This window comes from Typopeltis vanoorti, chromosome 19 (genome assembly GCF_054136105.1).
Source record: "Typopeltis vanoorti isolate ZY-2024b chromosome 19, IOZ_Tvanoo_1.0, whole genome shotgun sequence".
NCBI classification, from domain to species: domain Eukaryota; kingdom Metazoa; phylum Arthropoda; class Arachnida; order Uropygi; family Thelyphonidae; genus Typopeltis; species Typopeltis vanoorti.
In genome coordinates this window covers 68,087,760-68,115,465 of record NC_143567.1, presented here as the reverse complement: position 1 = coordinate 68,115,465, position 27,706 = coordinate 68,087,760, and the positions used below count along the sequence as shown (strand labels likewise).

The 27,706-nt window shown below is 37.3% G+C and overlaps 1 protein-coding gene across 2 annotated transcripts in view; it reads right to left on the bottom strand.

Annotated features, from left to right (window-relative positions):
• LOC150096221 (organic cation transporter protein-like) overlaps positions 1–27,706 on the bottom strand; it is a 58,862-nt gene that overhangs the window by 18,618 nt on the left and 12,538 nt on the right. Inside the window, exons 2-5 of one of the 2 annotated variants that reach the window (XM_090408902.1) lie at positions 17,557–17,983; positions 7,517–7,620; positions 3,882–4,036; positions 103–274 (exon numbers count right to left, since the gene is read on the bottom strand). In XM_090408902.1, coding sequence (XP_090265028.1) covers positions 103–274; positions 3,882–4,036; positions 7,517–7,620; positions 17,557–17,983 — 858 coding nt within the window. Of the gene's footprint in view, positions 1–102; positions 275–3,881; positions 4,037–7,516; positions 7,621–15,450; positions 15,570–17,556; positions 17,984–27,706 lie in introns of those variants that run through there. The other variant, XM_090408903.1, reaches the window with a different exon arrangement.

Here is a 27,706-nt window from a genome sequence, read left to right as displayed (position 1 = left end):
AAGCATGCATGCTCTAACTGTTGGTTTTCTTTCATCATTTAATACATTAAGATAGCTGTGTATCGCTAACCTTTTTATTATGATTATAGTGAATGCACTCACCACCAGGTGCCAAACAGAATGATGACGTAAGGCAGACTGATAGCTAACTGTATGTAAACCCAATCACGTAGTAGCCAAGCGATTCCAGGAAGCATGATATACCCAAAACACCATCCAAATCCTTGAAGAACAGAATAAATTGGTCTGTACGTCGGTCCTACGATTTCCATCACTAGACATAGGAAAATTGCGTATTAATATCATATCCTGTTATACAAGATTACTCTTTTAAAGGTATATGTAACAATGCAGAAGTAATAAATTCTAAGAAATAAGTCATATAACTTTGATAATTCTAGTGTTTTCCCCCTAATATGATTTTATTATTATCATCATCATCATCGTCACGTAATTCTACTTGTTACGCCGAAGACAGTGATATAAAATTCATCGATATCGGCTAAGAAGAATCCAAATTTTGAATGGTGGAAATTGAACACAGTGGACCATGGTCAACAACGAGCGGAGAACAAATGACGTCGCCGTCTTTACATTCACAGTACAGTTGCTCAAGGGAAGAAAGGTGAGTCATGAAGTGCATCATATGCCTGAAGGATTTATCTTTCGACGGAAATCATATAACCTATGTAGGAATCTTCCCTTTCCATGTTTTGGCCTTTCAGAGTACGACCCCCCCCCCCCGCGGCAACCTAAATCCAATGCAAAACGTGAGGAATGGAAGTGCCTATACTGCGGGAGAACAGAGAAACGCTGCCACCCACGGCGCAGCTGATTAAGCCGGAGGCAAAATCAGACGATGAACTGAACAGGCCAAAAAATATAGGCTATGCCTATAATTTGACTTATTTAAATATACTACAAGAAAACGGTTTAGAGACTATAAAAGCCAGCTTAGTACATCTTTCCAACATTTACTAATCTGGCTAACAAAAAACAAAAAAATTTAGCGAATATGAGGATTTTGTTAAACATAATAATTTAGAGTGGACGCAGCTTGTAAATGGTAAAAGACATCAACATTAGTGTTAACGTACTAACTGAGAGGCAACATAATTTGATTAAAGAGACATCCGAACTCCGTCAAGAACTTAATTCCCTAAAAGTATAATACGAACTCTTAAATCAGAAACAATATAAAGAAGATCATGTCATAAACGGTCTCCCTGAAACTGAACTTGCAGAAAATCTCAGGGATGTATTTTAAAGTTAGGCCATGCAATTGAAACCCCCCCCCCCTCCTCTACAGCCTAACGACATTCAGACCGTAAATCGGATTCTTAGGAAGAACAAAAAAACAAGGCTTGCCATGACCTGCACCAGTCATAGTTCGTCTTACAAGCAAGTCGACAAATGACAATCTCATAAAAGCCAGCAGACTGAAATAAACAGTTGCCAAGGGCTTGAAAGGATTGCAAGATAGTATCTTTCTATCTGAATATTTAACACCATTCAACCAGATTCTGCTGTACTAAGCAAGAAAAGCAAAAACAGAAAAGAATTACCAATTTTTGTGGATCACAGATGCTAAGATGTTCTTCAGTAAGTCACAAACTTCAAAGTCGATACAAATCAAAAGCTCAGAAGACAGATAGGCGGCCACTGTGAAAAAAAAGGCTCCTAAATCAAAAAGACCATAATAAAAAATGAATGTGAACCATCAGAATTGCTGATATATTCTGGTGTCTTAACACCCACCAGAATATATCAACAAGTTCACTTTGATCAGACCTCTCAAACATCAGACTTTCAACTCAGCAATCAAACCAATAAACAATAACTAACCGGTGTTATCCTCAGATAAGCTTACTGAAAAGCTTCGAGGATGCACGCTGAGACATTACCTCTCAACCGAGATCAAAACAAAGAAAAAAATCCATTTATTACATTGAAGTACTGTAGCTACAGCACTTAAATACTTTAAAAAGCAAAATTGTAAAATATATATAATTTATTATTATTGTAAAAATACTCTTAGAAATGCAATCGTATTCAACCACAACTATAAATTACTATCTAAAGTAACTATTATTAATACATTAAGAATAAAAAAGGAAAATTTGTACGAAATTCATTGTTTTTTATAAAAAAAAAACAGAACAATATGTTTTGTAAACGCATATATAATAATAATTTTAATAATATAAATTATTGAATTTTTTGTTGCTTTTGTATAAATACATATGTGAAAAATAAATCATAATATGTAGTACTTCGTCTCAGTACTCTGTAAAATAACATGTTGGTTTATCAATTAAGACGATTACGCAGCAGTCTTTCGTGTGGTACGATGGTACCCTATCCAATGCTTTAGAAAAATCCATCATTATCTTAGTGTATCCATTCCCTTTATCCAACTGAGCCGTAACATTGTTATAAAATGTGTGGAAATTGCTAAAATACGATCTTCCTTTAGTAATCCCATGTATTAGTGAATAAAGTATATTTTGTTTGTCCACCCATATCTGAATGCGAGTTCTTACCGACTTCCATAACATCTTCCAGAGATACTGACAAGTATTTCTGGAGCAATGGTGATTGGCTGTTACTCCTGCATATATGATTTGCTGTTCATTTAAGCTATCTGGACTTATGTCACTCTTCGTCACTGATCTGAAATAGTTTAGATTAGATTTCGATATGGTCTAAGAAGGTCAAACGTTTCTGTGTTATAATTTAATGCGATCATGGGGTCCAAAGCGCAGTCGATAATAACAACAACAACGGCTTTCGATCGAAAATACTTAAGTTCGATTTGCATCATAATACGAGGGAGATCTCTACAAGGGCTTGTCAAGAAAAGGGTGAGTTAGTCAGTCGTTTTTATTCAACAGAATATCCTACAATTCCAACTGTTCTATTTCCAATTCCTTGAAATTTTCAAAAAAATATTTCTTAGTTATGTTACATTATAATCTTAAGCGTATTTCGCAAATTGCTTAAGCATATGTTGTCTGTCCGTCCTTCAGTCACTGCTGAATTCTAGTTGAATGGTGTGCCTTTGAAATTCTGTATTTGGAATCCATACAGAAACGTGTATCAAGGCATCTTAGCGTTAGTTTAATCGGACCATTGTTGGGGCAAAAATGGGCAAAAATATTTGCAGTATATTACAAAGTATCTATGGATAGAGTTTATTAACAATTGGTGTTTAGAATGTACATCCAAAATTCCACTCACTAACCATATGCCCATGTAGTTCACTGTTGGTTTCAGTTAGGTTATATATTTGGACAAGATGATATGAATTAATATTAACAATTGCGTGTTGCATGGAATTTAACGATGTTTGATATTTCGGTACTCTGTTGAAGTTTGTCATTTTAATTTTAATTTTAATCGGACTATTTCTAATAGCAAACATACACAAAAAACAGATTGCATTAGGCCTAATAGCCCTTTGGAGATGGTGGTTTAATTTAAATACTGGTAAAAGTTAGATTTTTTTTTAAATAAAAGCTCAAGGACAGCATAATTAACATAAACCTGTAGACAACAAAGTCACAAAACACATAAACACGTTATCCTTTTTGGTAGTGCATTATCAATTATGAAAATCGATCACACTATTTCACACATAATATCTGTTAGGTTTGGGAACACAAGATGGCAGCAGTGTCGTTCTCTCGTGCCCATGCCTTCAAAATGAGCAGGTGCGACACGTCAGCTGTCGTTGACGGCTAAGAGTGGTGAAAGGCTGCTCACCGATGTTAAAAGGATCCAATGGAACCGATCTAAAAGATTGAACTAAAGTGCATTTCATAGATTATTTCTTCATGGTAAAGATGAATCAAAACATTAATAAAACTATCAATACTTACACAGAACAAATCCGCTAGTTGAAAGACCGGTTTCTCCAGCGGCTATGAAAAATCTCAGTATTACAAACATGACATAAGATTTGGAGAAAGCAGTCAGGGTTCCAAACACGAGCATCATCGCAATACACGACAAGATAACTACCCGTCTTCCAAATCTGCAAATAGGAGAAGAAGGAGAGCACTTACTATAAGCATTTTGAAAGAATATGATCCTTATTATGCATACACGTAGATGCCGTTCTGTCAGATCTCTTAAACCGCTTGTTTTTCTTGATGAAATTTGGAAGATGAGAATATATATATACCCTTCTATTTTTCCTTAAGTCTTGTATAATGTATTTGTTTACTTGATAATAAGTAATATTTAAATCACAACGCAGTAATTAGTGAAAAAAAAAAAACTTTATTTGGCGTAACTGAACAGTTCAATAGTAGTTGGATACCTAATACGGTAAACGAGGTGCATGTCTGCCATCTCAGCGTTCGTAAAACGATGAATGTTCTTCGTACGACGTCGAAAGCTTGAATGAGGAAGCCCCAATTGCTCACCTGGAGCGCTGGCGAACAGCGCCACCTATCACTTTCGGATGGCGTTTCCGGTCATGCTTTTCTATGTGAATATGGTTGTTTTTGATGTTTTCTACCTCCCCTCAAAATTCTGAACCACCCTGTAGATGGCATTTGACTATTGTAAAGATATATATTTTTATAAAACCTTACTGGACAACGTTACTGCAAAATGGAACATTTGATTCCCTGCTCGATGGTCTTCAGTCGTAGGGTATGACGGGAAAACTGTTTAAATCTCACTTCCGTTTATGTCATAGGTGATAGTGCAGATGCTATGATGGGGTTGCTAAACTACGTGGCACTGCAGTAAAATTGTTGCATCACCGATTAGAACTATCTGTTAATGACACTTTACAATTCATTGTAAAATTTGTAATTTTACAATGCATTGTGGGTATTGGTAGATTCAAAGCATTTGTTGACAAACTTGATATCATGTACAGCGCATCGCCAAAACCTAGAGTGTTGAAAGCGTGTGCAAACTCATTTAGTATTGACTATTAAAAACCAGAAGGATTTTTTAAAGCACAGTATGGGTAACATCGAGTTTTCCGTCTGTTTCAGCTGCTTGGAATAATTATGAGACGTTAGTTCATCATTTTCAAGAAGCAACGAATGATTAATATCGAATCAAATGTAAGAAAGCAAAGCGCTGTGGAAAATTAGCTAAACAAGTAATGGGAACACTTTAATATGAATATAAATAATATATAAGAGATAAAATTCTGGGATTTCGTAAAAAAATGTAAGCATTTGGACGCTGTGAAATTGAAAATACCAGTTTAAACAGATGAATCTGATATTCAACGCATCCAGAACTTCGTCGATGAAAAAAACAATTATTAAACAATTATTTAAAAATATTTTTTAAAACTTTCGTATATCAGTTATATCAAACAATACTTAGTCTATTTTTGAGTTGTAAGTCAGCAATTAGAAGTGAAGGAAGCACAGGAAGATGGTCGGATGTTAAATCGGGTACAAAAGAAGAGCACATATTATCTGTACTGTTATTCGTCATCTTTCAGGATCATATTATGATTATTTACGGCATCTCCATGGAGTCTAGAGACTCAAAAGATATTCTGTAGAAGGAATGTGGCTTTTCCTAACTAAACTGAATAACCTCTGTAAAAAATCAGCAATAAAAATTAAAAATATTATGAAAATACAGAAACATTGAAAACATGCATCCCGAATGGGGAACTTATAGAACAAGTAAAACATTTGAGCAATTTAGGCCCAATTTTTAGTGAAGATGGCCAATTAAATATTGAAATGAACAACAGAATTAGCGAAGCAAGCTGGTACGGTAGACGGTTAACCAATTTTAATTTATGGATCTCAGAGCTGGGTTAGAATAAAACACTTCATCGAAGACAGAGATGACAGTTCTGAGAACGATAGGAAAATAAACAGATGCCATTAAGGTAGCATCATATTAAAAATGAGAATGTTAGGAAAGAACTTGGCATGGTTAGCATTCAGGAGTGTGCGAGAAAAGCTAATCTCAGGTGGTATGGTCACTTAAATTTACAAAATGAGAGAGGAAAGATTAGCAAAAGAATTTTTTTTTTCTTTTGCCAGGATGGCAGGAAAAAGACTCAGAGGAAGATCAAGATCTAAGTGGATTGATATAGAAAGAAGTGTCTTAGAAGTCCGAAATATAAGGTCTGATGATATTGGAGTCCTGATTAATTTGGAAGAAATTGTCTATAGGACGTTAGTGATGATGTAAACTTTGCATAGAGGATATCATAATTTCCCATGCATAATATTTTTAGTTGACATATCCTTTTAGTATCCAATTTTTTTACGGCACATACTGTTTTATTAAAATGAAATGTCCTAGATACAAACTGAAACAGTTGCCTGGAGTTACAGAAACTTAGAATTGCACTTTTCTTCTAAATGCCATTTAACAGCATTGTGCTTATTCCAAATATTGATTTTAATATTTCACAACACTGGAAGAAATAGCTATCCCTGCTTGAGGGGGACAGATATTTAAATAATAAATTTAAATTTATTATTTGTTGCATAGAATAACTGTCTCTCCCAACGTAATCCCAACCAATGTACATAATCTCTCCCAACCAATGTATATGGTCTGAAAAATTTTGGTCAATACGTCTTGGATGTTATACTAAAATATTAAGAAAAATTAATATCATTGGATAAGTAATTAAAGAAACAAAATTGAAGAATTAAGCAACTGTTATGATTGAATAATAATATACAGTCATCAAAATGTACATTGGCATGTACATAAGCCATGCAAATGTGCATTTTAATATCTGAAACGCGAGAAACCCAAAATAAACTGCAACTAAAAGCATTAAAACAATTTTCTATCAAGTGATGGTTATGTGTACTTTTCTCTACATAAGCCTTTGTTATTTCATGGAAGCTAATATAACATTAAGTTGAAAAAGATTCCAAGGAAAGGTCCCTAATAATTTCTTTCTTCATTTGCTCAAAGGACACCGCTGAAATAAAAACAAAACGGAAGTACACTGTCACTTATAGGCGTCATTTCTATTTCTGTGACAATATTTGCATCAAAAGTGCAAAAAAATATTACCGGAATTTCCAGATCCTGTTTATAAAAGGGGAGAGGAAAGTAAACAACATGAACTGCCATGTCCTATCATTGATGGCGCTGTAAGCTGTTTTTGCCATCTGCTGTCAATCCTTACTTATAAAGTAAGGATTGACAGCAGATGGTTACTGTAAAGTAACCATCTGCTGTCAATAGGTTACTTGTAAAGACTGTGCTGAGTTCTGTCTCTAATTTGACAGTAAAATAAAAAGTTGGATAAATGGTTTTCTTTATTTCTAATCCAAGACAAAAGTGGGAAAATCATTCAAGGGCAAATATAGTATATACTTTATATTATATACTTCATTACATACTTTTCTTCATTTAGTACTCTTGGGTACTTTTTTATGTGACTACGAGGCAATGTCTAACAGAAATAATAACGTTTTTATTGACATATACGATGATTACACAAGAAAATATAATTGACACTGCAATAAAAAATAATAAGTGATGATCTTACCTATCAGAAAGCTGTCCAAATAACAGCAGACTGACCATATAACCAACCATATACAAGGACTGACTCAGAGGAACCAACCACTGCTTTTGGCAAACGAGATTCCACTGGAATATAAATATTTTTAAGTCGATAGAATATTCTATTATAATATGTTTCGAGTATAGAATTAGATATCAATTGTCACGGAAGTATATCTGGAATAATTCGAATCCTAGTCACACAATTTTTGTTTTCTCTTTGACGCCAGTTTAAAGGACTGCATGTGTTTAGGCCCCCATGCGTTTCTCGACGAATGCCTTCCATATTCGAGCAATGTACAACGATCGATATACGAATGTCTCCACCAGGGGCGGCTCGTGCATAGGCGCTGCGGAACTGCAGCACTCGCAATTTTTCTCGATATATAAATATATTTATTAATTTATATTTCCTTGTAATATTTAATTTTTTCATCAACAATCCTATACAATTCTCTTATTTTGTAGAAAAATTAATAAAAATCCATCTTGTAGTACTTAGGAGGGCGTAGGACGCTAGCAGCACTGTGTTTACCACAGTGTCATATTGCTACGCGCGCAATCATATACATAGTGAGATACGAGTGTTGGATTCTGAATGAAGAAAAATTAAAATTATTAATACTCCTTTCAGAATCCAACATAATCCGCCATAGCCAAGGCTACATTTGTAATTATTGAATGTAAACAACTTATTTTACAATTTAATATTCATATAACTACTTTAATTTTGTCTAATATCAAATTATTTAATCAAAGATATATGTATTAATAGTGATAAGACTGTATTAAATATTATTAAGCTATTTTAATTATTACTATGTTAATATTATAAGAACTTGTATTTGATAATTTAACTGCGCATTATTTGAAATGTAAATATTCTCTATTTATTCCTGTTTGTAAAGTTTAACGTTATGTAATAGCTCAATTTTATTATATTTTGTTTTGTTGTCATGGAAACGTATGTGAGCGAGCACGTTTTGGAATACCACGTGACGGGAAGGTTTATTGAAAAGAGTTTTGAGAACAATTCAGGTGGGATCAACGGATATAAAAAGCGACGAACGCTGGAATTATTAATTAGATTAAGGAGAAACTTCAAGATGGCGGCTCGCGTGGTAGTGTTTAGTGTCGTGTATTATTGATGGTGAATTGTGAATTTGACGGTTATGATTTAGTGATTTATGCGTATTCATCAGTAATTTCAGTTAATTGCTTACTGCCATAAACAGGCACTTTATTTATTTTCCATCCAGGTAAGTCAATTGAAGTTATAAGGGCGATACGCTAGGCCTACTGCCGTTAGTATCGCCATTGCTGTATTTTATATCGCGACATCTTATTGCTGGTAGACACCTTAGGGTGTCTACGGGATTTGCTAGTGGACCCTCAAAAGTCCACAGGATTACTTTTACCTGCTCGGAACACCAGAGCAATCTCTACTCTTTCTCCATCCTTGACTTAACACATTTCCAAATATTGTCATGGCAAAACTTCTGAATGAGGCCAAATTCGAAGAAGTTTACTTTGAATTCCTCAGACTGGGAAAGCTGCTGAGTGAAAATTGGCCAGGAAAAGTCAAGCTCTTTGACACATTCCCCCCCACAGCTGTCACAGAGGATAATATGGTTGACATGATTGAAGAGCCCACAACTCAGACGCAATCAGATTTAGCACACTCCCCAAGTGTGGAAGATGCTACATCCCAAGACAGTAATTATCATTCCTTGGAAACTGATACAGAGTTCCAACTGGTGAAAAAGAAGAGGAAAATCTCTACCAGTGTGGAAGAACCCAAAACAACAGGGATAGAAGTACTCAATGGTCCTAAAGAAAAGATACCACCAGTCATATTAAGGGATAAAGAAAAATGGATCCCTTTCACATCAGCCCTAAGAGAACAAAATATCTCATTCTCATGGGCTAAAAATACAGATGAAGGAGTTAAAATACAACCCTCTACTGTCTCGGATTACAGACAGATGACCAGATTTATGGACAATGCTAGCGTCCCATACCACACCTTCACTTTACCTAGCGAAAAGAACCTGAAAGTTGTTCTACGTGGGATAGCTGAAGGTATCACTCCTGAAGAAGTGTCCACTGATCTCTCCAGACAGGGCCTGTCCCCAGTTAAAGTGAGCAGAATGCTCAGAGCAGACAAAAGACCAATGCCTTTAGTGCTGGTAGAAATAAACAACACACAAAAGCAGATCTATGAACTGACTGTAGTATGCGGTCTCAAAATTACAACTGAGCCTCTAAGGAAAAGAGCATCTGCAGGTCAGTGTCATAGATGCCAAAGATTTGGACATGCTCAAAAATTATGTAAGGCAGCCTACAGGTGCTTGAAGTGCAGCGAGGGACACCAGACCATCTCTTGCACCAAACCTCGCACAACTCCAGCATGCTGTGCAAACTGCAGAGGACCTCACCCCGCCAACTATAAGGGATGCCTTTCCAATCCAAAAAACCGAGGAACAATAAAAGTCAATCTTTCTCCGCCACGTAACAATGTTTCAAGCATCCAAACAAATTGTCTTCCAGTCCGAAACACCTTGCCTTCTACCTCACAAGAAGGAACAACCAGGGACAAAACATATGCTGAAGCTGCAAGAACTAAGCCTCCTACATCTCCCGAGCTAGAATGCTCCAACATAACATCTGTCTTAACAGCCTCACTTGCCACTATGCTGCAAGAATTCAGCAAGACATGCCCATCAACATCTTCCAGAAAAAGATTCCTGCAAAGCACTCAAAACATTATAACAGCCATCTGTCATGAATAATAAATTCAAACCAAAAGCTCTTAAGATAATAGCATGGAACGCTAATGGACTAATGAACAAGATATTGGAACTAAAAGAATTTTCAACTCGTCTCAGTGCAGATATCATCTTGATTGGTGAAACACACCTAAGACCAGCTAATAACCCTAAAATCCGTGGATATACTATGTACAGAAACGACAGAATTGGCACAAGAGGCGGAGGCACAGCCATATATATTAAGAGTTATTTAAATCATAACACAATAGACAAGCCCAAAACAGTAAACCTGGAGGTGACTGGTGTGGAGGTGCATACCTTCAATGCCGGGAGTCTCAAGATCTATGCTGCATATAACCCTCCAAGCATTCCTCTGCTGACAACAGATCTGGACTCCATACTTAGTCCAAATGACTCCATAATAATAGCAGGAGATTTCAACTCAAAACACACATCTTGGTACAGCTCATCTACTAATACCAAAGGTCACACACTTTTCAACTATGCAATGCTCAACTCTATTGTAGTGACCGGCCCTACTGAGCCCACCCATTTCAGCCCTTCGGGTGGCTCGGATGTGCTGGACATTGTCATCTTTAAAAATTTAAGATACCAATACAAATTGGAATCAGTCAACGAATTATCTTCTGACCACAGTCCAATAGTGCTTAATCTAGGTTCATCAGATCAATTCTCTCCTCTGCACACATTCATACCATGGGACAAGTTAGCCAAGGTTCTTCCTGATCATATTGGTCCGGTACCCAATATCAGTAAAAAGGAAGAGATTGACACAGCAATAAATAACTTAACTATACAAATTCAGAAAGCAATTGAATCAGTCAGACAATCCACTGCCTTCAACCCAACTAACCGAATCCCTGAAGAAATCATGGATCTAATCAGAGCAAAAAATAGAGCCAGGAAGAGATACCACAATACCAGAGCCCCACAAGATAAAAAAGTATTGAACAATCTAAACAGGCAGGTCCGAGAAGCTCTTCAAAAACACAGAAACCAACAATGGGAAACCAAATTGACCAACATTAACATTGATGATCATTCTGTATGGAAATTCTTAAAAGCAATCCGCACCAAAAAACAACTCATACCCCCTATCCAAACCAAGAAAGGAACAGTTCACAAAGATGAAGAGAAAGCCGAGGCAATAGTAGATAATCTAGAATCTCAGTGCAACCCATCGTATACTAATTTAAATATCAACCTTATATACAAGATTCATCGTCATGTTAGGTCAACCTTAAGACAGAACAATGTCAACTCAGAACTTATCACTCCTACTAATCCAACAGAAATGATAAATATCATCTCCCATCTAAACAATAAAAAAGCCCCAGGACCGGATGGCATAACTAATAGAATAATAAAACTACTTCCAAGAAAGGCCATAGTCCATCTCGTCAACATTACAAATGCCATCTTTAGATTCCAGCATTTCCCTTCTACATGGAAAACAGCCACAATCATGCCACTGAAGAAGCCAGGAAAAAATGCTCACCTACCTGAAAGCTACAGACCCATAAGCCTATTATCCTGCCTCGGAAAGATAACAGAGAAAGTGATCCTCTCAAGATTCCAAGCAGAAACAGATAAGTTAGGAATTTTGCCTAATGAACAGTTCGGCTTCCGTAGGGCCCATAGTACATCCCAACAAGTGCACCGGCTGGTAGAAATCATTACTAAAGGTTTCAACTGGAAACTCAATACAGTTGCCATCTTCATCGACGCAGAGAAGGCGTTTGATAAAGTATGGCATCAAGGTCTTCTCTACAAACTGATAAAATTTAATTTTCCAGTCAGGCTAATAAAGGTAATACATTCTTACCTGAAAGACAGATACATGCAGGTCAGGGTAGGCGAAACGGTTTCGACCAGACGCAGGATCTCGGCAGGCATACCTCAAGGATCTCTTCTGGCACCTCTACTGTTTTCAATATATGTAGCAGACATCCCTCTGAACCCAAGAACAACATTCACTGCATTATATGCAGATGATACTGCACTGATGGCAAGATCACTGAGCCCAAAACTGGCAACTAAAAGATTACAAAATAGCATACACACCTTAGAAAAATGGATGGCAGACTGGAGGATCCAAGTTAACCCCCAGAAAAGCTCAGCCATACTGTTCACTAGAAAGAAAATTCACACCATGGAGGATATTTATTTATTGGGAGTAAAGATTCCATGGCAGACTGAAGTTAAATATCTTGGAGTGATTCTTGATAGTAAACTCCTATTCAGCAAACATATTAGTTACATTACCTCTAAGACATCCAACGTCTTAGCACAGCTCTTCCCTATGATCAACAGAAAAAGTAAACTGGATATGCAAACAAAATTAACAATCTACAAGATGGCAATTAGACCGGTTATCACTTACGCATCCCCAGCTTGGAGCCACACCGCAAATTCAAACATTCTAAAACTTCAGAGATTACAGAATAAGAGCCTGAGGATGATTCTGGATGCCCCCTGGTACATAAGAAACACCCAGATCCATAGAGAAGTTAATATCCCTTATATCTCTTCCCTTCTCAAAAATCTAGCTGAGAAGTTCTTTACCAAGACAAGTAACCACCCAAACCCTTTAATCAAGGAAGCCTCGGAATATAATGAAGAAGAAATCTACAAATATAAAAGACCAAAGTCTATATTAAGTTCAGCTGAACACAACTAACTTCACTGCCCTCAATGGGCGAGCATAAAGCTCACAAACATTCCATTTAAAGTCCTACCATTACAAGACAAAGGGGAATATGAAAAGCAATTTTGCTTCACCCATCTAGCCAGAAATGTTAATGTTAATGTTAAAATATATACCATTGATTCGGATGGAATCGAAGCAGGCATTCATTTGGGGGATGAGAGTGGGATAATAGCGAGTCGGCGAGTCACTCAAGTAGCTAATTAAAGTCTGCTAGTCGAGGAGAGGGTTAGCTAGTAAGTTGCAGAACAACAAATAAAGCAATGGAAGATAGCAAAGTAACAACCGGATGATTAGCGATAATTCTGTTGAGATTTAATTCCAGGCCGACCTTTCAGGGACGCAAGGAAACTTGAAGCATAGCACAGAGTAACTAAGAGAATAAGTAGAGGCAGTAAAGTTGGATTTAAACGATAGCTGTTTAAGAAATATAGTGTCTAAAAGATTAATTAAATGCCGGAAGTATAGGCAACTGCATAAAAACTTCAAGTTAAAGAATTACTGTGTGTTACCTTAGTTCAAGAGTTATTAGTAGAATACTGAATTGGTCAAGTGATATCAAAGGTAGTACAAGCGTTTTGACTGAGCAAGAACGTTTAACTATGTGAATTACGACCGTTAATTTATTCAGTTATTACTAAGATTTGTTTTAATGAGTGATGTTAATTGTTTTTATGTGTATACAGTTATAAGAGATGTTCGTATATAAGAAGATGAACAAGGAAGATTACCGGTAAGAAATATCCAACTATTGATATTCCTATGCGGAGATATGCATGTGTTTCTTCCTAGAATATCCCTATATTGCAGAGATTAGCTGGAGTGTGGAATTAAGAGTGTATACTTGTGAAGAAGTGTTACTGCCCTTTTATTGTATTGGAAACTTAAGTAACTGTGAGATATTAGTGTAACTGATCACTAAAGAACTTTATGACATTGAACTTGATTAAATAGTTAAATGAACCTTGTTAAGACTGTATTTTAGACAACAGATTGCCTGAAATTGTATGATGAGCTCAAATGTTTATAATACCTTATTCGGTGATTTAAATTAATGTGTATAAATTGTAAGCGTAAATTAAATGTTTGTTTGTTGATTTAAAGTTGTGTTTTGCCTGAATCTCTTTTACTGCACCATTCATAAAATATTCGAACCAAAGAGAGCGAATTAAATGAATTAAATAAACTCGGCCAGTATATATAATAATAACACATAAAAAAGAAATAGTTCAGAGTTGGATTTACTTTAATTCTTGGACTAATTTAGATATAGAGTGGCGCAGTCAATAAATATAAATTTTCTCTATATTTGGATTAGAAATCAATTAGCAACTTATTTTTTGTTTAAGAACATCGTAGTGACAAACATGGGATCCAAAGTACGGGTTTAGACGAAATAGGATACAACACGAGCTATTAGCGTAATTCAGCACTGTCCGTCGCGCAGTTCCACGGTTGTTTATATGCAGCTTGCGCCAGTAGTAGAGTGTTCTTAGTGTTTACTCCGTCTCTTTAAATATTTGGACATTACAATTAAAGACATAACTTTTCTTATAGTTTTTATTTTAGAACATTAATGGGGTTATGATAATGGATTTAATTTTTAAGTAATTTTGCATGATACTAAACTGTGTAATTTTAACAATAATAAATAATATTTTTTCATGTTTAATTTTTTTTTAAATTTTTATCATAATTTTGATATTTTATCCCAACACGTCTACGCTGTACTTACAGCGTGTATGTATATTTCGAAAGTTGCAGCACCCCCACGATTTCAAGCCACAAGCCGCCACTGGTCTCCACTCGCTACAAACCGTGTGAAGAAATTGTGTCAAGTCATCAAACTTACACAAAGGTAATTTCTAAATTCATCTCTCTCTTTCTCTCACTCTGTTTTTTCTAAATAATCAACGAAAAGAATCATATGAAAAAAGTTGTCATCACTAGGAAGAAGCTATTAATCTTCTGAAATAAATATCATTTTTTTAAAGAACTGCGGAAGTTAATTAACCATGTCATTTTTTATTTATTTACTGTTTAAAATTTATTTTGAATTCAAAAATTTCTTCTGTTTTTTTTGTGTGTAATTATGGGAGTTCATAAGTAACACGTACGCTGTCAGTCTACGAAAAATAATTCCTAAACGAGTGTTTGATTCCTAAGAAATAGGAAGAAGGCTTAAAATCTTAGCTGATATTCTCAGCCAGGAAGGATGCAACTCCCTTCCAGCGATAAACCTTTATCTGTTTCCGTTGTATAGAAAGAGAGAGAGAGAGAGAGAGAGAGAGAGAGAGAGAGAGAGAGAGAGAGAGAGAGAGAGAGAGAGAGAGAGAGAGAGAGAGACTCAAACAAGCTCTGTTATCCTTCCGACATAAAGATAGATTCCAAGAAGCAAATGATTTCAATAGCACTTACCTGGGAAGTTAACGTAGATCTAAAAAACGAAGTATCGAATTGCCATTCTGTACAAGGGACCATCGTATTAGTAGGATAATGATAGGGATCGAGAGACGTCGCATTTGATAGATCGTACATTTCACATTGACTGTACTTATACACACCATCAACTGATACCTTTGGGATGCTGACGTTTTCCCACTCTTCTACAGTCAGGTTTCGATAAAAAGGTGGGGGTTTACATCAGTGGTCCACATCGTAAGCTAAAACCATGACCCCAAGTTCGTGTCCAGCAACTGGTAACATTGTAGTGATTAAAATTGCCAAAATTATCTGTTGCCAACGTCCATTTTCTCCAGTTAATTGTGTAAAGTCGGTGATCTTTTCATCATGACTCGGCTCATCGTACATCGTAGATTCTAACGGTATAGGAGACATGTGATGAACAGAACAACCTATGCACTAACAGCTTGTACAACTACATTTGATTGTTATAGACGTATAAAATATCTCCAAGTCATTATTATTATTTGAAGGAATTATGTGGAAATGGAGGTAAAATTACAGCTTATGTTAAAACACTGAAACAGTTTTCCATTTATACGATAAAAGCAAATTTAAAAGCGGAATTTTTTTTATTAGCACACGAAAAATTATATAAAACACGGCGTAAAAAATATTTTCTAATTCGTACGCAAGTTCATATTTTTGTGATGTAACATTTTGTAGTAATATCACGTGACCATGGAGATACAGATATTTGCATATTTCGTTGTTGTTGACGTAAGCTGTCACGTGTCATCACAGACTTAATGATATGTCATTATGTTTCCGTTGCTGTGGAAACATAATATAACACATAGTGAATCGCGGATATCAGCGTTTCTCAAACTTATATCCATGTTCCTCTTCTTAAATTTTTATTCTTATCAACAAGTACCTCCTTATCAAAATAATAATAAATAAATAAATAAGTATATTTCATCGTAAATGTCTATTTTATTTGAATTTATATATTCATGTAAAGAAAAAAATAAGATTTATTTTTACTAGAACAAATTTTACGAAGATATTATAAATTTTTACTTAATTTAAATAATTTGTCATCAATGAGAGGAGTGAAATTGCTTATGGTGTGATAAAATTTCAGCAAAATTTGGCTGACGGCCTTTAAGATCATTTATGATTTTTACAGCTTCATCCAGAACTTTTCTTATATATGTGGCCAAAGCCTCCCTGTCTATGCATCTATGCAACAGTGTATCGGCTTTGCATCTGGTGCAACAACTTGAATCCTTGAAACAAGCTCTTTTTTAGAACCAACCATAAATTTCGCTCCTTCCGTGCTTATTGCCATCTCAACTTTTACAATCAAGCTCGTTATGATGCATAAATGTATTTAGATTGTTGAATATTTCTTCTTCTGTTGGCAAAAGAAAAGATCGTCATGAAGATTTTGATTTTTTTCGTACCTAACGAACATTAGAAGATTTGCAAAATTTCTAATGTCGGTGGATTCATCGATCTTCAACGAATAATAACGACTCTTACGTATGTAACTAACTTGTATCATCCGGTCTATAATATTCCAAGTTGAGTACTATATACTGTTGGAAATATCATCAAAATTGTTCCGGCAGTTAAGGTAGATTACGTTTAATTCGTACCTGATATGCAGCATCATCCATATGCTACGAAATAAAGCCTACAACATAGTCACAGACGAAGAAGACGTACGTCAGAACTTCCCACATCTCCAAATGGGTATCCTCTAAATTTAATCAATAAAATGCTCTATAAAAACAACCTCCAGCAACAATGTATAACAACTCAGTACGTATCAACCATTGTCATACCCTATGTTGTTTTAGTCCTAAACGTTCCTAAACGAGTGTTTGATTTCTAAGAAATAGGAAGAAGGCTTAAAATCTTAGCCGATATTCTCAGCCAGGAAGGATGCAACTTCCTTCCAGCGATAAACTGTTTATCTGTTTCCGTTGTAGAGAGAGAGAGAGAGAGAGAGAGAGAGAGAGAGAGAGACAGGGAGAGAGACTCAAACAAGCTTTGTTATCCTTCCGACATAAAGATAGATTCCAAGAAGCAAATGATTTCAATAGCACTTACCTGGGAAGTCAATGTAGATCTAAAAAACGAAGTATCGAATTGCCATTCTGTACAAGGGACCGTCTTATTAGTAGGATGATGATAGGGATCGAGAGACGTCGCATTTGATAGATCGTACATTTCACATTGACTGTACTTATACACACCATCAACTGATACCTTTGGGATGCTGACGTTTTTCCACTCTTCTACAGTCAGGTTTCGGTAAAAAGGTGGGGGTTTACACCAGTGGTCCACATCGTAAGCTAAAAACATGACCCCAAGTTCGTGTCCAGCAACTGGTAAAGCTGTAGTGAATAAAATTGCTAAAATTATCCGTTGCCAACGTCCATTTTCTCCAGTTAATTGTGTGAAGTCGGTGATCTCTTGATCAGGACTCGGCTCATCATATATCGTATATTCTGACGGTAACTTCAGTATAGGAGACCTGTGATGAACAGAACAACCTATGCACTAACAGCTTGTACAACTACATTTGATTGTTATAGACGTATAAAATATCTCCAAGTCATTATTATTATTTGAAGGAATTATGTGGAAATAGAGGTAAAATTACAGCTTATGTTAAAACACTGAAACAGGTTTCCATTTATACGAAAAAAGCAAATTTAAAAGTGGAATTTTTTTATTAGCACACGAAAAATTATATAAAAGGCGACATTTTCTAATTCGTACACAAGTTCATATTTTTGTGATGTAACATTTTGTAGTAATATCACGTGACCATGGAGATACAGATATTTGTGTTTCGTTGTTGTTGACGTAAGCTGTCACGTGTCATTGCAGACTTAATGCTATGCCATTATGTCCTAATGATATGTCATTATGTTTCCGTTGCTGTGGAAACATAATGTAACACATAGAGAATCGCGTAAATCAGCGTTTCTCAAACTTATATCCGTGTTCCTCTTCTTAAATTTTCATTCTTCCCAACAAGTACCCCCCTTATCAAAATAATAATAAATAAATAAATAAGTATATTTCATCGTAAATGTCTATTTTATTTGAATTTATATGTTCATATAAAGAAAAAAATAAGATTTATTTTTACTAGAACAAATTTTACGAAGATATTATACATTTTTACTTGATTTAAAGAATTTATCATCAATGAGAGGAGTCAAATTGCTTATGGTGGGATAAAATTTCAGCAAAATTTAGCTGACGACCTTTAATATCATTTATGATTTTTACAGCTTCATCCAGAACTTTTCTTATACGTGTGGCCAAAGCCTCCCTGTCTATGCAACAGTGTATCGGCTTTGCATCTGGTGCAACAACTTGAATCCTTGAAACAAGATCTTTTTTAGATCCAACCACAGATTTCGCTCCTTCCGTGCTTATGCCATCTCAACTTTTACAATCAAGCTCGTTATGATGCATAAATGTATTTATATTGTTGAATATTTCTTCTCCTGTTTGTAAAATAAAAGATCGTCGTGAAGATTCTAATTTTTTTCGTACCTAACGAACACTAGAGGATTTGCAAAATTTCTAATGACGGTGGATTCATCGACTTCAAACGCATAATAACGATTCTTCTAACTTGTATCATCCGGTCTATAATATTCCAAGTTGAGTAGTCTATACTGTTGGAAATATCATCAAAATTGTTCCAGCAATTAAGGTCAATTACGTTCAATTCGTATCTGATATGCAGCATCATCCATATGCTACGAAACAGAGCCTACAACATAGTCGCAGACGAAGAAGACGTACGTCAGAACTTTCCCACATCTCCAAATCTCAATCTCAAAATGGGTCCTCTGAACTTAATCAATAAAATGATCTATAAAAACAACCTCCAGCAACAACGTATAACAACTCAGTACGTATCAACCATTATCATACCCTATTTTGGTTTAGTCTCCAATAAAATAGCTAGACTCTTACGTATATTAGTTGGGTTAGTATTGATAAAGTTATGATTAGTGTGAGAGAGTGAGGAGTACGTTTTCGATAGTGTTGTTTGTCGTAAAACTTCCCGTATAGTTTTTAATCTTTTTAGCAATGCTAGGAGGAGAATGATATTGTGTTCAATCGATGACCGTGGATCAAAAGCCCAACAGCAGTTCACAAGAACACTAGTGCAACGCAAGGTAAGCCTTTGGCTATTGTGCAAGTCGCTCAGGCCCTCTCCTGTTATCCGTCCAATGCCCGTCAGTAGTCTTCCTTCTCCAGAAGGAGATTTCGACTGCCAGTCTACACTCGGTGGAAGGAAGGGACAAGGCAGGTCCTGAAACACACAGCCCGCCCCCTGCACGCACACTTTAACAGGACATTATTTTTCCCAGTCTGGATGTCACCGACGATCTTGTTCAAGCCTTTAGCAAAGACCAGCTACTTTACCTCTTCAAGAAGATTCTAAAAAGGTTTGACACGGAATTCCCAGGATTCATAAACATTTATACACATGTCAGCGATCAAGAGGGAGAAGAAGAGGAAACAGAGGGCGAACCTACAACTATCTCATCACCCATGACCCCTAGGCAGATGGACTCGCAGGATGAACTGACACCCAAGAGACGAAAGACACAACAAGAACACGTGGAGGAAGATCTAACACCACAGACTACAGAAGTTAAAACCGAAAAGGTCCCACCAGTCATCCTCTGGGACAAAGAGAAGTGGACTTTAGTTTCAAAATCACTAGACGAACAAAACATCAATTTCTCCAGGGCCAGAAACACAGACGACGGTGTGAAGATTCAGTCAGCTGCAGTCACCGACAATCGCAAAATGACCAAGATGTTGGACAACACCAAGATGCTCTTCCACACCTTCGCACTGCCAAGTGAGAAAAGCCTTAAAGTTGTGCTCAGAGGGGCTGCCGAGGGCATCACAGTCTTCGAGATCACTGCTGACCTAATCAATTAAGGCCTGACACCAGTCAAAGTAAGTAGAATGATAAGATCCGACAAAAGCCAATGCCACTTGTGCTGGTTGAAATCAGTAATAACCAAAAAAGGATATATGGACTTACAGATATCTGCAGGCTCAAAATAACAACTGAGCCGATAAGGAAAAAAGCATCGGCAGGGCAGTGCCACAGATGCCAAAAGTCGGACATGCACAAAAACTGTGCAGAACAGCATATAGGTGTCTGAAATGTGACGAGGGACACCAGACCAACACCTGCACCAAACCACGCACAACTCCTGCATGTTGTGCAAACTGTGGAGGACCTCACCAAGCCAATTACAAAGGGTGCCTCTACCACCCAAAAAATTGCGAATCAGCAAGAACTAACCCAGTTCCTCCCCACAATTATACCAAAAGCAATGAAACAGTCCACTACTGAGCCAGAAACACATCAACGTAGGAAGGCACAAGACCCACAACCATGATCAAAACTTATGCAGAGGCTGCAAGAAAACAGATTTCCACAAATCATGAGCAAGCAAGTCCAGATTTAACAATAGCATTAAAAGCTTCCCTGTTTACCATGCTGCAATAACTCGGCAAAACAATCGTCCAGAATCTTACCACCTTCCAGAAAGGGACTCCTTCAAGGAACTCAAACTAACATAATAGCCATACGCGAAGAGTAAACAATTTAAACCAAATTCACTCAAGATAGTAGAATGGAACGCAAACGGATTGACAAAGTTCCGGAACTTCAAGAATTTGCGACCATACACAGTGCTGACATCATCTTAATCGGAGAGTCACACTTAAGGCCAGCAAATAACCCAAGAATATGTGACTACATTATATACAGAAATGATAGACTTGGCAGAAGAAAGAGGAGGAGGTACTGCTATATGCATCAATAGTTACCTAAATCACAACACAATACTCAATCCCCAAACCAGAAACCTGGAAGTAACACGAGTGGAAGTACATACCAACAACGCCAGCAGCATCAAAATTTATGTCGCCTACAACCCACCGAGCATTCCTATACTGACAACAGATCTGGACTCTAATCCTAGGATCCAATGACTCCATTATTATAGCAGGGGACCTCAATGCAAAACACTCATCTTGGTTCAGCTCGTCAAATAAAGCTCACCAAAGGCACCTCGCTATTCAGCTATGCTACGCTCGAATCTCTGGTTGTGGTTGGTCCCACTTAACCCACCCACTACACCCCTACAGGCAGCTCGGACGTGCTAGACATAGTCATTCTTAAAAATATTAAATACCAATACCAACTGAAAACAGTAAGCAAACTATCCTCGGACCACAATTCCATAGTGCTCCAGCTAGGGTCATCAGACCTATTCTATCCTCCACACACATTTATACCATGGGACAAGCTAGCCAAGATCCTTCCGGAGCATATCGGTCCAGTTCCAATCATCGCAAAAAGGAAGCGATAGACACAGCAGTAAACCAGCCAAATCCAGAAAGCAATGGAAACAGTCAGGCAAACCATAGTCTCCAACCCAAAGAGCCGCATCCAGGAGGAAATAATAGATCTAATAAGAGCAAAGAACAAAGCCAGAATGCGATTCCATAACACAAGAGTCCCATAAGACAAAAGTGCACTGAACAACCTAAACAGACAGGTCCGAGAGGCTCTTCAAAAACACAGAAACCAAAAATGGGAATACAAACTGGTCAACATCAATGCTGAAGATCACTCTGTCTGGAAAATTTTAAGAGCCATCCGCAACAAATAACAAATCATACTCCCCATACAAACCAAGAAAGGAATGGTACACACAGACAAGGGGAAAGGAGAAGCACTAGCAGATAACCTTGAATGGCAGTGCAATCCATCTTATACAAACCTAAACATCAACCTTGTATACAAGATACACCAGCAGGTTAAGATAACCTTACCACAGCAGAAAGATAACTCGGAATCCATCACTCTTACCACTCCGGCAGAAATAACAAACATCATAACCTATCTAAACAGCAAAAAGGCTCCAGACCCAGATGGCATAACCAACCAAATAATAAAACTACTACCAAGAAAGGCCATAGTACATCTCATCAACATAACCAACGCTATCTTTAGATACCAGTATTTCCCCACATCTTGGAAGATCGCAAATATCATACCATTGAAGAAGCTAGGAAAGAACCCCCAACACCCCGAAAGCTACAGACCGATCAGCCTGTTATCCAGCCTTGGAAAGGTGACCGAGAAAATGATACTCACAAGGCTTCAAGCAGAAACAGACAAAATGGGAATTTTACCAAATGAGCAGTTTGACTTCTGCAAGGGCCATAGCACTCTCCAACAAATCCACCGGTTAGTGGAGATCATCACAAAAGGCTACAACTAGAAACAACATACAACTGCCATCTTCATCGATGCGTCAAAGGCGTTCGACAAAGTATGGCATCAAGGCCTTCTGTATAAATTCATAAAATTTAATATGCCAATTAAGTTAATAAAAATCATCCACTCATACCTGAAGGACAGAAATAGGCAAATCAAAATCAATGAAACAGTATCATCCAGACGAAACGTTTCGGCAGGGGTTCCTCAGGCACGTCTCCTGTTCTCAAGCTTCATAGCGGATATCCCTCGGAGCCCAAGAACAACAATCACAGGATTATATGCATATGATACTACAATACTAGCAAGCTCTATGAGCCCAAATTTGGCAATTAGAAAACTACAAAGTAGCATTCACATACTGGAAAAATGGCTGGCAGACTGGAGGATCCCAAATAAACCCCGAAAAAAATTCAGCCGTACTGTTTTCCAGAAAGAGATTCCACAACATGGATGACATTCACCTCTTAGGTGTCAAGATCCCATGGGAGAATGACATCAAATATCTCGGAGTAATACTCAATAAAAAAACTTCAGTTCAGCTATCACAAAAAACACACTGCCTCAAAGACATCGAAAGTAATCGCCCAGCTTTACCCTATGATCAACAGAAAAAGAAAAGTGGATACAAAAATTAATTTACTCATCTACAAGATGGTAATACACCGATTATCACGTATGCATTCCCCTCATGGAATCATACCAGGAATACAAACATCCAAAAACTACAGAGAATACAGAACAAATGCCCGAGGTTGATCTTAGATGCCCCTTGGTACATCAGAAACTCACAAATCCACAGAGAAATCAACATCCCTTACATCTCCTCCCTACTCGTAGATCTAGCTGAGAAGTTCTTTACCAAGACAAGCAACCTCCCAAACCCGTTGATCAAGGAAACTTCAGAATATAATAAAGAGGAAAGATACAAACGCAAAAGGTCCAATCCAAGTCCATCCTACGTCCAGCTGAACACAGCTAAACTCACAGCCATCACTGGGCGAGCTTAAAGTTCATTAAACAATCCACTCAAAATACTTCCTTCAGAGACAAAGGGGAAAACGAAAAGCATCTTTGCTTCATCCATCCAGACAGTAATGTTATGCGTATATTAGATAACAATGTTTATTTTATATTTTCAACCATTTCAGCGATTCTTCGATGAACAGTACTCTTTGAAAGGCAAATCCTATCAAAAGATCTTTTTGTATTATCTCGATCATAATTTCCGCTATTATTTTTGCTGCAGGCTTGACCAAAGTTTCAGCAATTGTATCCGCTGCACCACTTTTTTGCTATTAATAGCGACACACGATATGAATCTTCTAACACCTTAATATTTTTACCTCCTAACAACTCAACATCAGGTTTTGAGATTCCTTTAAATTTTTTAGTTTATTTTGATAACATTCTACAGGTTTGTCCTTGTATTTGTTATGTTTCGATTCAAAATGGTGATTTAAATTAGATGGATTCATGCTTTCATTTTTTTTAAAGTTTCACCACAAATGACACGTAATGGAATAGGTTCCTCTTCATTTTCTGTCCATGAATATCCACATTTCAAGTAATTCATATTGTACTGACGAAGTTTTTTCATTTTCACCCTAGTTGGTTCTTTAGAGATCTCAGAGGACACACCCTTATCAATTTCATTTGATCCAGATACAATATCAACCTTTTCTTGTTGCTTACAGCTATTTGCATCTGCTATATTGCTCTCTTTTCTGCGTTTTTATAAATCTAGTCTTTCATCCATACTTAAAACTTTGGAAGCAGAGAAATTTTATTTATTAATTTGGCCGCTAGAGGGTCAGACGGTTGGTGGTGTTTTCAGGGAGCTCCCGAAAGTTAAGTATAATTTTGAATGAAAATTAGAATATAGGTTAAAATCATAACGTATTATTGTCTAATTTTGGTAGCTTGTGGTGTCTGTGTGATTTTGGTGTAAATTCCGTTATTTAATTTAGTATTTAACGATACGTTTCATAGATTTGAATATGGCGACAATGCGACGTGAGATAATGGCGTCCAAAAATACGACGCCATTGTTCAAAAACTATAATGTGAGAGAATTTGTGCAATGTGATGTGTGTGGAATGTATGCATTCCCGAATGAGGCTGGAGTTTGGATTGAAAGTGATAGTGGTGGGAGAATGTGCAGAAAGTGTAAGCAAAGTGAGGAGTTGAATTATGTGTCAGGTTGTGAGACAGCTATGGTTGAAGAAAGCCAGAATGTGAGTGAAAATAGTGGTTTGATAGGGAATTGCGATGTACAAGATGGCAATGAAAGCGGTGATCTAAGAAAGAGTGAGAGCAACTATACAGAGAGAGAAAATGGTGTGAATGATAAAAAATATGAGGAATTATTTGTAGGAAGTGAGATCGCTAGGTTGCGCGCAGTGATACAAAATGCGCAGCGGCAATTAGAGCACCTGCAAAACTCTTTCCAGAGTGATTCGGCTAACGTAAATAACCAGCGTAAGAGTGGGCGAGTTTCTGAAATGAAGGAAAGAGTGTTGTATGGTGACTCGTTATTAAGAGAAGTGATAGATGGGAGTGTAACTAAATCGTACTTACCGGGTGCGAAATTTAAGGATGTAAGTGAGAGTATTAGAGTGCAAAAACAGAGGGTGAAAGAATTAATAATTGTGGCGGGTACGAATGAATTGAAAGGTGATAAATTTTTATGAGAGAGGACTTGAAAGTATTGTTAAAGGTAGTGAAAGAAAAGAGTGACAGAGTTAGAATGGTGAGTCTGTTGCCGCGGTATGACAGAGAGGAGCTTAGAAGGAGGGCCATAATCGCAAATGTCATTATGCGCAAGTTATGCAGACGGTGTGGTGTGGAATTCGTGGACGTGTGGAATGAGCTTGATGGGCGAAAGGACTTATACAAGATGGATGGCCTGCATTTGAATGGACTTGGTGTGCGAAGACTGGAAAAAGTGTTGCTGAACGAAGTGAAAATGGATGTGCAGAACCAGGGAAACTACAACTACCAAGGATGGGGGGGGGAGTGGATATGCAGACATCAGTGAGACAGTTGAGTGTAAAAATGTATGTAATGTACCTGAGCCAGCACTAAGGACAAAAATGGGAATGGGACATTTAGAATAACGCATCAAGATAGGGATGGGACAAAGGGATCACTGCATTTCATGTATACTAATGCCAGGAGTATTAGGAACAAGAAGGAAGAATTTTTGGCCTTGATTGGCTCTTCCTAGCCACAGGTTATTGGCATTAGTGAAACATGGCTGACGAAAGATGATATAGTTAGTGGGATAGAATGTGTAGGTTATAGTGTGTTTAGGAGGGACAGAGAGAATAAAATTGGGGGAGGGGTGTTATTGATGATAGCTGATAAACTGCAGCCAAGGAGAATTGAAGTTGTATTGCAAGATAGTGAAAGGAGCTCATTCGAGGCCATTTAGTGTGAGATTGAGACTGGCAGAATAAAATATACAGTTGGGTGCTGCTATAGACCAGGTGATGGAATAGATGGTGGAGATAGTATGCATAAACAAATTGATGGAAGGAGGGTAATTATTATGGGGGATTTTAATTATGGTAACATTGATTGGAAGGAGGACAGGACACATGTGAGGAAGGAAATGGATTTTATTCAATTATTAAGAGATAACTATCTGAGTCAGCATGTAATTGAAAATACTAGGGGTGTGAGAGTGCTTGACCTGGTAACAGCATCTCACAATTTGACTGTAATGAATATGACCATGTTGCCACCTATTGGTTAGAGTGATCATGAGGTCTTGACCTGGGAGGTGGCTAAAGGTGTGGAATTTTTGATTAAGACAGGGTATATGTGGAATTACCGTGCTGGCAAGTATGACAAGCTTAGGAGATTGCTTGGATCAGTGCCGTGGCATGTACAACTGCAAGGGCTGGACGTCGATAGAGCATGGGAAGTGGTCAAGGAGCATTTACAGGAGGTTATGGTTGATTGTATACCTAGGGTACGAATAGTAAAACAAGTAGGGGTTAAATGGATGAATAACACCATTAAGCTTGAGCTGCAAAAAAAGAAACAACTGTGGAGGGAATTTAAAGAAAGTGGTGACCTGAAGGCACACGAACGGTATAAAGTGCAGGCCAGAAGGGTAACGAGTGTGGTAAAATCAGCAAAAGCCGATTATGAAAGGAAACTAGCTATGCAAGCAAAAGAGAATCCAAACAGTTCTTTCAATATGCGGCAAGCAAGAAAAAAACTGTACATGGCAAAATGATTTTAAGGAATGACGATGGTAAGGAGGTCACTGAACCAGTCGATATAGTGAAGTTACTGAGCGCGCACGTTGCAAAAGTATATCATCCAGGTGGTGACATTGAAAAAATGAAGGAGCCATTAGTTTATACGGGAATTGTGATGAATGAAGTGGAGGTGAATAGTCTATTACAGAACCTTAATGTGAATACATCTGTGGGATTGGATGGTATACCGGCACGGGTCTTGCGTGAAGCGGCTAAGGAATTATCAGTGCCCTTGACTATGTTGTTTAATCTGAGTCTCGGGTCTGGTTTAGTCCCGAAGGTGTGGAAAGAGGGGAAAATAGTTTCACTGGATAAAGGAGGATCCAAGACTATGGTTGCAAATTACCGACCGATCAGCATATCAGGAGTTGTTGTCAAGGTCTTGGAGAAAGTAGTCAAGGGAAAAATACAGGAATGGATTGATGAAAATGAAATATTGTACAGGGGACAGCTTGGCTTTGTAAAGGGTAGATCATGCCTGAGTAACTTGCTCAAGTTTTATAACAAGGTGACGGCTGAACTGGATAAGGGAAATGGGTTTACAGTGATACTGCTGGACCTGGCAAAGGCGTTTGACAGGATACCACATGGAATTCTAATCCGTAAACTACAACATATGGGAATGGATATAGGGTTG